The sequence below is a fragment of the Marmota marmota genome, unplaced genomic scaffold (genome assembly GCF_001458135.2).
Source record: "Marmota marmota marmota unplaced genomic scaffold, marMar, whole genome shotgun sequence".
Lineage (NCBI taxonomy): Eukaryota > Metazoa > Chordata > Mammalia > Rodentia > Sciuridae > Marmota > Marmota marmota.
The window spans coordinates 30035641-30051031 of NW_025999977.1; the positions used below are offsets into that span (position 1 = coordinate 30035641).

The 15391-nt window shown below is 37.4% G+C and overlaps 1 protein-coding gene across 3 annotated transcripts in view; it reads left to right on the plus strand.

The window, feature by feature from the left end:
- The window catches only part of Cdkl4 (cyclin dependent kinase like 4), a 57055-nt gene that overhangs the window by 22001 nt on the left and 19663 nt on the right, over positions 1-15391 (plus strand). For all 3 annotated transcript variants that reach the window (XM_048804509.1, XM_048804510.1, XM_015479737.2), the window contains exons 4-5: positions 5830-5902; positions 12120-12210. In XM_048804509.1, the coding sequence (XP_048660466.1) occupies positions 5830-5902; positions 12120-12210 (164 nt within the window). The remainder of the gene's footprint in view (positions 1-5829; positions 5903-12119; positions 12211-15391) is intronic.

Genomic DNA, 15391 nt, shown 5'->3' on the forward strand with positions numbered 1-15391 from the left:
GGAGGGTGGAGGATGGGAAAGGCAGCGGAGCACAACAGACACTAGGATGGCAATTTGTAAATCAATGGATGTGTAACTGATGTGATTCTGCAATCTGTGTATGGGGTGAAGGTGGGAGTTCATAACCCACTTGAATCAAAGTGCCGAATATGATATGTCAAGAAATTTGTAATGTTTTGAACAACCCACAATAAAAAAATAAATAAATAAAGTTCAGTATATAAAAAAAAAAGAAAGAAATGCCAAATTGGTTAAACTGCCATAATAAACAAATTTCATATATGAAAAGATTAACGCCCAATTAGAAAAAAAATATTCATTCGAAAATGATTTAGTGAATACTGTGGACCTGTCAGACAGAGCTAGGAACAAACAAACCAAAAAAGTAGCCTAATCTTGTGGAGCTTTCATTCTAGTGGACATGGAAAAGAAAATATGTTTTAAAAGGAGGAAGGGATGACCATCACATCCCCACCTCAAAAAAAAAAAAAAAAAAAGTTTACTCTCCCTATCAATCAAAGAAATTAAAATGTTTATGGTGAAGGATCATTTCTCATCTATTAAATTTGGCAAAGATTCTTCAAAAATCATTATACTCAGTATTATCTACAATTAGGAAGGGCTGGGGTTGTGGCTTAGCACTAGAGTGCTCACCTAGCACATGCGAGGCTCTGGGTTCGATCCTCAGCACCACATATAAATAAATAAAACAAAGGTATTGTGTCCAACTGCAACTAAAAAATAAATATTAAAAAAGAAATTAGGGAACCTGCTTTGTCATTCTCAGTTCAAGAGAGTTTATTTGGGAGAACAATTTGGAAGTGTGTTTGAAATTTTTTAAACTGTTTTTATCCTCCAATCAAGAAATTCTGTTTAGAGAAATACACAGTAAGTAAATATTCAGATAGGGACAAATAATTATACATATGAATATTCAATATATCATTATGTATAATAAAAATTGGCCCTGAGTTTTCTAATAGAGAATTGATGGGGAGGGGCGCCCGTTGCTCAGTGGCAGAGCACTTGTGAGGCATATGTGAGGCACTGGGTTCCATCCTTAGCACCACATAAAAATAAACAAAATAAAGGCATTCTATCCATCTACAACTACAGAAAAAAAAATTTTTTTGAAAGAACTGATTAGGAAAAAAGGCAATGGGGAGATTCCATGAAAACAGATGGAAGGTCAATGGAGCAGAGGAGGGGGATTGAAGAAGAGGGAGTGGGGGGACAGGAAAAGGGAGGAACAGTGGAATGAAATTGGCCAAATCATGCTATGTCCATATGTAAGTAGACCACAGTGAATTTCACCTTTATGTAATATCCATAGAGCACTAATTAAAGAAAACTATAAATAAATAAAAGGAAGACCACTAGAGTAGAGGGAGGGGAACAAGGAGGGAAGGGAAAGGGGAAGCTGGAGGCCGCAGTGGGGCAGATCATATTTCATGCATGTATGATTATGTCAAAATGAACCCTAATAGTGTGTAGAACTATAATGCACTAATGAAGACATGAAAAAAATTGGTCATAGATGGGGGTGGAACTCAGTGGCAGAATGCTTGCCTGACATGCATAAGGCCCTGAGTTCAACCTCCAACACTAAATAAAAGGAGTGGGGGGAATTAGTTACACGCATTTTGGTATATCCATACAATGGTACACTATTCATCTAGCCCGTGAGAAAGAATGCTGCATGCCAAGCATGGTGGCACATGCTTGTAATTTCAGGAGGATTACTGTAGAGGCTGAAGCAGGAAGATTATGGGTTTGAGGCCAGCCTTAACAACATTGAAAAACCTATCTCGGGGCTGGGGTTGTGGCTCAGAGGTAGAGCGCTTGCCTACCATGTGTGAGGCACCAGGTTCAATCCTCAGCACCACATAAAATAAAGATATTGTGTCCGCGTTAAAAAAAAGAAAGAAAGAAAGACTATCTCAAAAAAAAAAAAAAGGCAAAAAAGAATGATGTAGAAGAATAGTTGGTGTCCTGGGGAAATGTTCATGAGATGGTCTATGAAAAATGAGTTAATAGAGCAGAATGGTAAGTGTAATTGAAGTTAATTTTGAATTTTCTCAGTATTCTAGTAAATGCATGTATATTCTTTCAAATAAAATTATAAAACAGTTAAAAGGTGAATTAATTCACAGTTCACTTTTGTTGGAGCTGGTAACAAGCCTGGCACATTCAGGGAATAGCAGAAACTAACAGGCTTGGCTGGAATATTTGTGTGGATGTGGTAGGAAATGAAGTTGGGGAGGTTAATAAAAGTGAAATTATCAAAAGCCTGGTGGACCCCTAAAAACAAGATTGTCATTTATTCCAGGAGAATGGGGGTTCACTGAGAACCCGGTTCATCTGGGGTAATGATAATGAAATCAAGTTTAAAAATTATAACAAACTAAAACAAATGCAGAGAGTTCTGAGGTGGGCATTAGATCTCTGCGGAGGGGCTAAGAGAGTTGTCTCTGGGCTGTGCAGGCTGAATTCCCAATGCCTTTACTTTGGTCTTGAACAGCGATGTCTCATTTTCACTTTAAGGCTTTCATTATTGCTTTTAGTATTGTTTTCACACTCACCCAAAACATAATATTTAAACATGGAATCCATTGATTTCTTCTGGAGGTTTTATTTCTCTCCAAAACACTTTGGAAAAGGCTGTGTGTGCTGAATGGTGTCACAGCGTGGTCTTCCTGGACTGAGCGCTGTGCAGCTCAACTCCTTTGATAACTGTCTTCTCTCTGCAAGATCAGTGTTCGTTGTGCGTAGTTGTTACTTCATAGAGATGTTGCTTTGCCAGTCGTGAGGCCTACCTTCTTGGAATCTGAGCTCACTGACCACTGTGACACTTCCAGTGAGAAGCCTATAAACACCCCTGCCATAGCAACAGCGCAGGGCTTCCCTATCCAATTCATCCATGCTTGATTCCACATTATTGACACTAGAAATCCGGGTTATAACAGCTTCTGAATGTTAGGCCCTGCCTTATTCCCCAGGTTCCCTCCTCCTGTATTCTCTTAGATCCTACCCAGCGTCTTTTACACGGATAAGGCCGTAGGTTACCCTTGCCAGTCCCTCCCTAAAACTGAAGTCCATTTGCCTTCTTCTCTACCACTGTCAGCTTAATGTAAATCACCAGATCTCACCGGATTACTGAATTAGCCTCCTAATTAATCTCCCTGTATCCACTTTGCCCCTGGAAATCCATTCACCAACCTGGATTAGATTTTTGCTTGACTCCCCTCAGTGGCTTTGAATTTAAAGTAAAATACAGATTCCTTACCAAGCTCTAGATCTGTGAGGCCTGCAGGACTTGAGAAACCTGAGCACATTCTCACTTATGCTCCAGCCAAGTTGGCCTCCTTGCTTGCCCCAGGCTCCCTCTTCTGTCTTCGAGGCCTCTTCTGTCTTCCTGCAGGAGTCTCAGCCTCATTTATTGGCCTCATCTTTCAGATTCTCATCTTCTGGGCCCATGTGAGTGTTTAAGCCCAGATATTTAGAAGACAGACTTCTCAATTCACTTATGGAATGACATTTCCCTTTCATATGGGAAAACCCAGAAGCTGCAATAATTTACCTAAAGTTATAAAGTGAGGAGGCAGCACAGCTGGGATTTGAACTCTGGCAGCCTCTCCCAGGGCTCAAAATGGCTATACTCTCCTTTCTACCTCCTATCAAAATATTTAAATAATGTTGCTTAAGGCTTGGCCATAGGTAAAGTGGGGAGAAGGATAAAGTTATATCAAAATTCATTGGAGGAAACAGCACTAGACATTTCAAGTGGAAAAGGGGTTTAATACTGAGAATTCAGTGCTTTCAGAATAATAAATAGGAGAACTGGAGTCAAGGACATGCCACCATAATTGTGATCCAAGATAAGGAAATTGCTCTGAGAAAAACACCTTCCTACATTGGTTTCTCCAAATATACTTCAGCCTCATGTGAAGGCATCTTGTCATTAGTGCTGTAACTGAGGTACACACAGGCTGTCTCCTAACCCTATAAAACCAGCTACCTCTGCATAAATTCAAAAGTGACCTAAATATATGATTTAACTATCCAAATATGGGGAAATATTAAGTCTGTGTGAGGGATATAATTGAAGTATTATATAATTATGAAGGTTTTTTAATTTAGAAAAATCCTTACAGTAGACAGTTTTCTTTTGAAACCCTTGTGTTTCCGGTTTTTTGAAATATGCAAACAACAACCCCATCTGCATCAACAGGGTTGAAAAACAGACAATACACTGAGAAAAATATGTGCTGCATATATAATAGACTGATCTACACTGGGTCTTTGTAAATGAATAAGAAAAGAGTAAACAGAGCAGTCCAAAAAGTGATAGAGGCCATGAAATAGAAATAAACAAAAGAAGAACTGTAGTATCCAATAATCATAGGAAATTTATTCATCACTAAAAATTAATTAAAGGCAAATAAAAACCAAAATGAAATATCATTTTATTTTAACCACAGATTGGCAAACATAACATTGGCAAAACTAAATGTTGGCAAGACAATGAGGCAATGGGGACTTATCTGCACAGATGTTTGGTGGGAGTTTAAATGGGTATAACCTTCCTTAGAGAGAGGGTAGCTTGGCAGTGTGTAAATGTGAAGGCATCATCACAGGACAGGGATGGTGAGTCATGGAAAGACACCAACAGAAAAGTTAAAGTGAATGCAATTGCTACAATTTGTAGAGATGGTTATATGAAGTAGACAGGTTTCCCAGATCCCCAAGTCCCCCATGGAAATTACGCCTGCCCGTAATATCTTCCAGTGTTTTCTACACAGAGCAATGATCACTGCCAGCCTCCCATTCTCATGAGATCTTTCCTCTCCCTGGCCTCTCTGGCTGTAAACCACCCCACTTACCAGATGCTTGGCCATTGCACCACGAATCCAGCATGTGCTTGAGTATGTATCACCAAATGAGCTGAGTGAATTCAAAGTCCCTCTTCCAAATTTACCTTTTTCTCTGCAAAGCCAGGTGTCAGGTCTGCCTGAAGTTCTTCTCTACATGTGCCTATGATTAGTTACAGAAATGCCATATTTTGGAATTTACTTTAAGAAGATAATTGTACAACTGCAACAAGATGGATGATTACAGATGTTCATGGAAGTGCTTCTAGAAATAAAAATTGGCTCGACCTAACTGCTCATCAATGGGGAATAAGTACATTATAATACATAAAATGAGTCTTCCTCAGCCACTAAAATATATGCGCACATGTTAAGATTTGTACCTCATTTCTGAAAGAAGCCAGGCAGTGGGGTGGAATTGCAGAAGATAAATGGGTAATTAGGCAGGTGTCAGAAGACTTTGTGAATGTACTTTAAAATTTTTGAACCATTTGAATGTTTTTATTTAAAATTAAAGTTAAAAAGTAAATGCAGGCTGAACGTGGTGGTGCAAACCTGTAATCTGAGCAACTCAGGAAGCTGAGGCAGGAGGATCACAAGTTTAAGGTCAACCTCAGCAACTTAGCAAAGTCCTAAACAACTTAGCAAAAACCTATCTCAAGATAAAAAATAAAACAGACTGGGGATGTAGCTCAGTGGAAAGCACCCCTGGGTTCAATTCCCAGGACCAGGAAAAAAAAAAGAGTAAATGCAGTGAGAGTCAGCCTCCGTAAGTTACAGCAACTATTTTCATGTAACAGATTAGAGTTATACATTTTCATGATAAGCATGTATCATTTGACAGATGTAAAAATTTCAAACTACAAAAGAAAATTATTCATTCCATTTCTACTCCCAGCCTTTGCTCCTGGAACCCCATGCCTGGCATTCTCATTTCCTTTTTAATTCTTTCCCCCAGAGTTGCTGATGGAGTGATCAAAAGTGTATTATGGCAAACACTTCAAGCTCTTAATTTCTGTCATAAACATAATGTAAGTAACATTTTCTAAAATATTTATTAATATCTTCTTGATGACTCTTTTCTTCTAAACAGCTCAGGGATCTATCCAAAGATCTAAAGATGGAGGGAAAGAACCAAAACAGTAAAACAAATGAAAGTTACAGATCTGAGGAAAAGGGATTCGTTATCCATGGCCCTTTTCCATTTCTCTAAGAATCATGTGACTAATTTCTCATGAATTAAAAGTTTGTATAAACTTCATGTTTCATTTTGTTGCAATACTAATGGTTCCCATGATTACTTTTAAATTGAGTTAAAATAATTTGTCAGGGTGTCAGCAATGTCACCCACCATGGCACTCAATTTTGTTTTTATTATTTCTCTTAAGTCTTTCATCAACACTTCCCCATCCCCTACCTTTTTTTTAAATTTAATTTTCCATGCCATTAATTTTTTAGAACCACAGTTTTCAAACTTGAGCAGGTATCAGAATGACCTGGAAAGCTGTGGTAGGCCTGAGAATGTACACTTGTAACATTTCCCCAGATGATACTGAAGCAGCAGGTACGAGAACCACACTTTGGATACTGCTGTGTTATAGAAATAATTTTGGCCATCTGTTTCCTACATACAATTTAATTTGTTCTTTCCCCCTGTATTTCCTATATGTGGGTATTTTTATCTAGAGCCTTGTCATATTTGGGCTCTGTATTTTTTAGACAAGAATATCACATTTGTGGTATGGTACACTTCTTTCTTTCTATTATTATTATTATTATTATTATTTTAGTTGTAGAAGGACACATTACCTTTATTTATTTATTTATTTTTATGTGGTGCTGAGGATCGATCCCAGTGCCTCACATATGCTAGGCAAGTGCTCTCCCACTGAGCCCCAGCCCCAGCCCATGGTACACTTCTTATTGAATCATCATGAGGCATGTAGTGGCTGGTTGTCCAGCTTCTGACAATGTTGATACTGATCAGTGGGCTCCGGAGTTATGAGTTTGATCCATTCTTTTGGCATTTGCCCTGTCAGCCTTTTCACCTGATGGTTTAGCATCCAGTGATGATTGTTGCCTGCATCTAGTATTTCATTAATATTAAGAGATGTTAATTTTCCAATTCTGTTGTTCCTTCTGCATTATCATTGATTTATGAAAAATAACTTACCCTTACGTACTCTGGCTATTGTAAAATATAGCAATATGGATATGTGATGATTTCCTTTATGTGTCAATATTCAGAGTGCTGAGTAAGTACCTCAGCAATCTCCAATGATGGACCATGACAGGCTTTCAGGGCAAGGTTGTGGGGCATCATTATAAACATGAATTTTTATATAGTTGATGTTTCCGATCCTTTGTAGTCATTGTTCTCTTAAATTCTTAAATTTTCCCATCTCAGGCCATTGGGCCCTTACTCAAATTGGATCCTGCGCTAGAATGATAGCTTATAGAAGATATCTCTAGACCTTTTGAGTAAATGCCTAGACAAAGAGAGTGCTAAGGCACCATATGGTCAGTTTTGATGCCAGCAGAATGTCTACCATGGTAGTCGAGGATTGCTGAAAAATAAAATACAAGATCATTGAATTAAATGTCAGTACTTAGGGAAGCTTTCTTTAGTTTTAAGAAAATCAGTGACGTTTTTATTAGAATCAATCAAAAGCCTCCTATTGGTGTAGAGAGATGCGTTCATAACATGCAGAAACCTGTTTTTCATGATGCAAATTGTGCTTTCAAATTTTTCATAAACATGTCACTGAATTGCCAGGCACAGTGGGCACAGCCGTAATCCCAGCAAGTCAGGAGGATCACAAGTTCAGAGTCAGTCTCAGCAATTTAGAGAGACCCTCAATAACATAGTGAGATCCTGTTGCAAAACAAAAATTTTAAAAGGGGCTGAGGATGTAGCTTAGTTGTAAAGCAATCCTGGGTTTAATCCTCAGTACAAATAAAATAAAATACTGAATTGAATCCATATTTTTGTTGCTTTCTACTGTGCTATAGGAGATATCAAGTTCACCTAAGGTTGCAGCAGGAACTTTGTGGGTAGCTAAAATTTTTTTTAAAAAAATACTATTCACTATAAGTGGTTGTGCTATATCTCCCTATATAACTTGACACTTTCCTGTGACCTAGAGTAATGCAACATGTGAGGCTGATTTGTCTTTGTCTCTTTAGTGCTTAGCATTGATCTTTTATATAAAAGGTACTCAATGAATACTTTGTTGAATAAATGGATGGATGAATTAGTCGTTCAGTCAGTCTGATTGTCACTCACTATTGCCAGAGGACCCAAACATTATTATAACTCAATGAGACTGCCATAGTTTCTCTGCTTGGAATAATACATTCTATATCTTAAGCTTTAAAATATTGAAAACTTCCCATTGATAATCCATGATCTCTTTTAAAAATGGATAGTTTTTGTCAAAACTTTCCTCCTCCAAGATGAAAATTACTTCTGAAATTATGGATTTTCTTATGCAATGGTAAGCCTTTGTATATCTATCTTTTCCTTTTTAACTATTAACTAAAATGCATGCAAAAGAAAAACTCTTACCAGGCATGGTGGCACACGCCTGTAATCCCAGCAACTTGGGAGGCTGAGACAGGAGGATCTAGAGTTCAAAGCAGCCTCAGCAAAAAGCAAGGTGCTAAGCAACTCAGTGAAGACCGTTTCTCTAAATAAAATACAAAATAGGACTGGGGATGTATCTCAGTTGTCGAGTGTCCCTGAGTTCAATTCCTGGTACCCAAAAGAAAAGAGAAAGAAAAATTCTTAAGTCATATATAAGCTGTTACCATAATACACCTAAAACCTTTATAGTCTTTATTTTTAGAGGCACTCTAATGATGCTCTCAAAATTACAGAAAAGGCAATTTGACCCAGTAATATTGCTGAAGACATCCAGCTTTCACTCCCAAGGAGTGCACCTTATTATCAAGACAATGGAGGTTAAAGCAGTAAGGGAATTGAGGCCTTGCCACTTAATGGCTCATAGGGATCACTTGAGAGCTTGTCAGAAATGCAGAATTTCAGGCCCACTCCAATCTGCTGACTCAGAATATGCATTTTAACAAGAGCTCCAGATGATTGGTGTGCATATTAAATTTTGAGAAGTGCTGGATTTGAGAAAATACATACTTTGTTCTGTTTTACTTTCTAATACTGCCAGTGTGAGATAGCTGAAGTGATCCATTTAACTTCATTGTGAATCCATAGATCTATATCTGATTCACTGGTTAGAGAAGAAGAACTTTATTTCATGATAGCAAAACCACAGTGATATCTGAGACATGGAGGTGCCCAACTGCAGCATCCATCAGCATCTTGCTTTTACCCATGGTGGGTCAGCAAGGAGGCATCTGTTTTCTCTCTCATGGCTAATAACCATCCACCCCCACAGCCTGGTCATAGAGAACCACCTTCTCAGTTTATAGAAAATTATTTATTGCTCAATCTGGCATATAAGAAGTAGTTACTGGAATGGATGCTTCCAGAAATTATTCTTTGAGTTGAATGTCAGGTTTAAAATAACATGATACTCCTCTTTTTTGCCAGCTTGTGAACCAACAATAACTCAACCTGAGCATATAAAGGGCTGGGGATATAGCTCAGTTGGTAGAGTGCTTGCCTCACATGCACAAGGCTGTGGGTTCAATCCTCAGCAACACACACACATAAGATGCCTATGAAACCCAAGTTTATTAAAATTCTTCTGTTAAAGAAATTTGCATGTTTCTTCTTGTTTGGTGGAAAATAAGCTGATTGCAAGAGGCACTGCACAAAAGCTGGCTGAAGAGAGCTTGTACAGAGTGTGGCTTTGCAATAGAGAAGACGAAAACTGTGTGTCTGAGTGTTTCTGTCCTCCATGCTCTGATTCTTACTGTTTCAGATTCTTATTGTTTCAAACATTTTTATTTTTTCTCTTTCTTCAATATTCTATCTTTTTATCAGTAGTTTCTCTTACCTATGGCTATATAAATAAATGTTTCTGTTTCTTTGGGACACACTAATATTTTGTTTGCCTTTTATTTTTTTTTATTGAAAAATACTTGCTATAAATTTCAACATGGTCTGCATTAGATCCAAAAAATATGTAAATAGGCCAACAAACAAATATCAATATAAGTTACATTTACTTTGTAATGTCACACATACTCTAGAAACTCCAGAATTCTATATAAAGTCATTTGAGGGATACACCTGTTCTATAAATCACCAACTATTTTAAGTATTGCTGACTCAGAAAGTTAGTCTATGCCTGTAATCCCAGCAACTCAGGGGCTGAGGCAGGAGGATCACAAGAGGCTAGCCTCAGCAATTTATTGAGACCTTGCCTCAAAATAAAATTTAAAAAGGCTGGAGATGTAGTTTAGAGGTAGAGCAACACTGGGTTCAATCCCCAATACCGCCAAAAAAAAAAAAAGAAAAAAAAAGTGGCATATCAAAAATATTTTATTTTATTGTCCAATAATGTATTTTTTTAAGATTAATACCTAAGGTCCTAGGAGATCAAAAATGTTTCTTCTAACTTCTAGAAGTACACATTATGAAACAGTGTCAGTAATTAAGATTACAAAGGAACAAGCTTCTTTTACAACTGCCATTTTTTAAAATTTTTTTTTTAGTTGTAGATGGACACAATGCCTTTATTTTATTTATTTACTTATTTTTTATGTGGTGCTGAGAATTGAATCCAGTGCCTCACATGGAAGGCAGGTGCTCTACCATTGAGCCACAACCTCAGGTCCACCACTGCCATTTTTGTGACCTAAGATGAATTTAAGCTTTAGCTTTTTCTCTTTCTAGGTAGTGGTTATTGAAGCAAAATGATTTCAGAATTGTCAATTTGACACAAATACCTAAAGAGACTAGCAGCATGGCAGAGAAGTGAGGCAGACACAGTTGATTGTGGCACTTATTCAGTGGACTGTCAGTGGCTACCAACAATCACAGGACTATTGCAAGGATGAAATAATTCATGTGGAAGTGCTTTGAAAAGTACAGAGCTCTGGATGGGGGCCAAGTGGTAGAAGAGTGGTATCATTTTTACCTCTTTTATTTGGGGGAAATAAATGATCTGAAAAGATAGAAGTTCTGAAGAGTAGGGCCACAGTTGTTTCTGTTTTGCTTTGCTTTGTTTTTTGGATCTGGAGATTGAACCCAGGGATGCTTAACCACCAAGCCATATCCCCAACCCCTTCCTAAAATATTTTATTTAGAGACAGGTTCTAAGTTGCTTAGGGCCTTGCTAAATTGCTGAGGCTGACCTCGAATTTGAGATCCTCCTGCCTCAGGCTCCCAAGTCACTGGGATTATAGGCATGTGCCACAGTACCTCTGCAATGTGGAAGACCTCTCCTGGGTTCATGATGTGTGCACTCGCTTGCCCTCCTCCAAGTCCCCAGATTAGCTTTCTCATGTTCAGCAGGAAGGGTTAGGGTGATCTACAGCAAATTTGTAAGGTCGCTACATATTTAAAAAGAACAGCAGAGCTTCTCCAAGGTGAGAATGCCTCACAAGAGGGGTCCTGCCCTCCTGGGAGGGACTCCCCCGGCACTGTGCCAACATCTCAGGAGGGCTGCCCCATCATTCCCAGTCAGCTCATTGCAGAGGAAATTGGGATCTCTGATCTAAGTAGGCGACTGTACATCACAGTTCACCCAGGGCAGTTCTGGTCTGCGCCTGTCCTCCTGGCATGGTTATTTACAGAGCTCCCTTTACACTTGCAAGTGTCCTGATTCGGATAAAAAACAATACTCTCACTCAAATTTTAAAAAGTGAACTTTTTAAAAAATAATTTAAATGCCTTTCCATTTTCTCAAATCCACAATAATTATTCAACCTCTTTTGTTGTTCTCAAGTGGCCACAGGTCTTACTACAGGTCCATGGAATCTAGTTTCAGTTAGGGTCTTACCTAGTGCAATTTTAATAGACGCAATAAAAAGTGAAAGAAATAATTGTATAGTATTCACTTCTTCCCCCCAAAAAATGGATACAGTTTTCATATACAACTGTAATTTAAATTTCTTCAGTAATGTAGCAACATTTGGATATTCTTTTTCTTTTATATGATAAGATTTTAAGTAAAAGCTGTCAATTTAAGTTCTTTTAGAAAAATGAAGGGAATCTTTGTTTTTATATCACAGGCTACTTGTTCATCAATATACTAGTAGTTAAGATTTATTCTTGATCATTATTATGGCTCAGAAAAATAATCAACTATTGTCTTCCAGTGTATTCACCGAGATGTAAAACCTGAAAACATTCTCATAACCAAGCAAGGAATAATCAAGATCTGTGACTTTGGGTTTGCACGAATTCTGAGTAAGTAGTGATTTTTTTTTAACCTACTTTATCCAATTCAGATGATTATAAACTGATAGAATTTAAATTCTTGCTTGAGATATTGGACGGATGCTAAGTGTTGTGTTGTTTTTCTGAAAAGAAAAATCTCACTTTAGCCTCTTAGTCAGTACATTATTTGGCATTTCAACTCTACTCCATTCAGCTAGAATTTATTGGATGACTTTTTCACATACTTTGCCCCACAGGAGTAGAAAAGAATTATAAGTGCATTTCTGCTCTTCATGTTCTTATGATCTAAAGTAAAAGAAACAACAGAATAATACAAGATGGCTGGCAATAAAGAACTAAAATGAAGGTGCAGACAGTTCCCTGGAGGGAGATGTTAATGTGGGCTAAAGTGGTTGGAAAAAAACTTCTTGTAGCTGGTGAGAGACTGGAAGTGTCAACTGCGAATTAAAGGGAGAGGATGCAGAGACAGTGCTAAGAAAAAAGAAGTCATCCCAGGCAGGCAGGAAGTGAAGGGAAAGGGGACAAATAATTAATTCTCCCCAAATCTGGAACTTTGCGCACACACACACACAGTGTTAGCAACTTATACCTTGCAGTATGGGTATGTGCATAATCAGAATCCTGATAGGACACAGATACAGGTGACCTGACAATGCATTTGGAAGGGTTGGGCAAAAACTGTTAAAAAGACTTTCTGAGGTTGCTGTGCTTTGTGGTACAAAATAATGGGACCCTAATGATAACTGGATAATTGATCCCTGTGCCATGTGGTTAAAAGGACAAACACTGGGAAATGGAGCTATGATCTCTGCACATAGTATATAGTACATCCAAATCATGAAATACTCGGCAGTCATTAGATGTGATGTTTTCAGAGTAAATGAAAAAGAAAAGCTAACTGATGTGTACAGTATGATTTTAACTGCACAGAAAATAATTACAGGAATACATATGATCCACAATTCAGGAAATTAAGTGAATGAGTCTTCTGATATATTTCCCATAAATGCAATGTTCGGTTTGTTTGTTTACCTGGAAATCCATTCTTTACTACAAAAATATCCAATTTGGTCACAAAAATATATATGCCATTACAAACATTAAAAATATAAAAGAGCCAGGTGCAGTGGCACATGCCTGCAATCCCAGTGGCTTGGGAGGCTGAGGCAGGAGGATCAAGAGTTCAAAGCCAGCCTCAGCAAAAGCGAGGTGCTAAGCAACTCAGTGAGACCCTGTCTCTAAATGAAATACAAAAAAAAATAGGGCTGGGGCTGGGGCTCAGTGGTTGAGGGCCCCTAAGTTCAATCCTTAGTACCAAAAACAAACAAACAAAAGCCATAAAAGAAATATTTCATATTAAAGTTACCTTATAAATGGTTCTTTGGGGGATTTTTCTCTCCCTAAATGGGCAGTTTTGCTGAAAATATGTACATATTTGATTTTTTTCATGAACCTGTATTCTTGCCTTTTTCTAAGTCTTCCTGTAGCAAACATCCATCTCTGAATAAAGAATCAGAAAGGTGAAGAAGGGTGTCCATAATATTATGTGCTAAAATACTAATACTTGACTAAATAGACTAAACTACATAAAAATTTAAGCTCTTGCCAGACTTGATGGTGCACGCCTATAATCCCAAGGATTTGGAAGGCTGAGGCAAGAGGATCATAAGTTCAAGGCCAACTTCACAACTTTAGTGAGATTCTGTCTCAAAATAAAATGGACTAGGGTTGTAACTCAGTGGTAAAGCATCCCTGGGTTCAATCCCCAAGTACCTAAAAAAAATTTTTTTTAAGCTCTTACTGGATATATTCACATGCAAAAGAATGAGGTTGGCCCTTTACCTTAAACCGTATACAAAAATTAACTCAAAATGAATCACTATCCTGTATATAAAAGCTTAAACTATAAAACTCTTAGAAGAAAACAGGGGAAAGGCTTCATGAACTCAGATTTATCTGACAGGGATTTCTTGGATGTGATACCAAAAGTATAGAAGCAAAAAAATAGATTAGTTGGACTTCATCAAAATCAAAAACTTTTGTGCCTCAAAGGATGCTATAAACAGTGAAAATGCAACCCATGTAAAGGGAAAAAATATTTGTAAATTTATATCTGACAATTCATATCTAGAATATGAATGTGTAGAATTCCTGTAACTCAACAACAAAAAACTTATTTTAGAATGGGCAAAAGACTTGAATAGATATTTCTTCAAAGAAGATATACAAATGACTAATAAGCACTACCATTAATCATCAGGGAAATATAACTAAAAAACACAATGAGGTACTATTTTACACTCTTTAGGGTGACTGTTATAAAACAACACACACACACACAACAGAGTAAGTGTGGGTGAAGATTACCATATGATCCAACAATTCCACTTAGTTATGTAGCCAAAAGTATTGAAAATAGGAATTTGAAGAGATGCTTGTACACCAATGTTCACAGCAGCATTATTTACAGTAGTGAAAAGGTGAAGACAATCCAAATGTCCCTCAAAGATGAGTGGATCAACAGAAGGTGACATACACAAATAATGGAATGTTATTCAGCCCTGAATGAAATTCTGATATGAGCTACCATGTGGATACATGTTGAAAACATTATGCTATATGAAGTAAGCTGGATGCAAAACGACATGCGCTGTCTGAGTCTCCTCATGTGGGGTACCAACAATAGTCAAATTGATGGAGACAGAAAAAAGAATAGTGGTTATCAGGGACTGGGAAGAGGTAAATGGGGAATTATTATTTAGGTACAGGTTTCAGATTGTGCTGATGCACGAGTTCTGGATATGAATAGCAGTGATGGTTACACAACGAACTGGAAATGTACTTAATGCCACCAATCTCACTTAAAAATGGTTGAAATGGTGAATTTTATGTACATTTTACCACAAGACAAATATAAACTCCAGATAGATAAATAATAGAATATAGGTATACAGAAATAAAATTTTTAACTCAAGAGAAAGAATATTTCAATATTATAGTTAAAGTTGATATAAAAAGCTTATGTTAGCTGGGATACATCTCAGTTGGTACAGTGCTTGCCTAGCACGCACAAGACCCTGGGTTCAATCCCCAGCACCACACACATACACACACACACACACACAAAAAAAAATATATTATATATATATATATATATATATATATATATATATATATATAGACAAAAAAA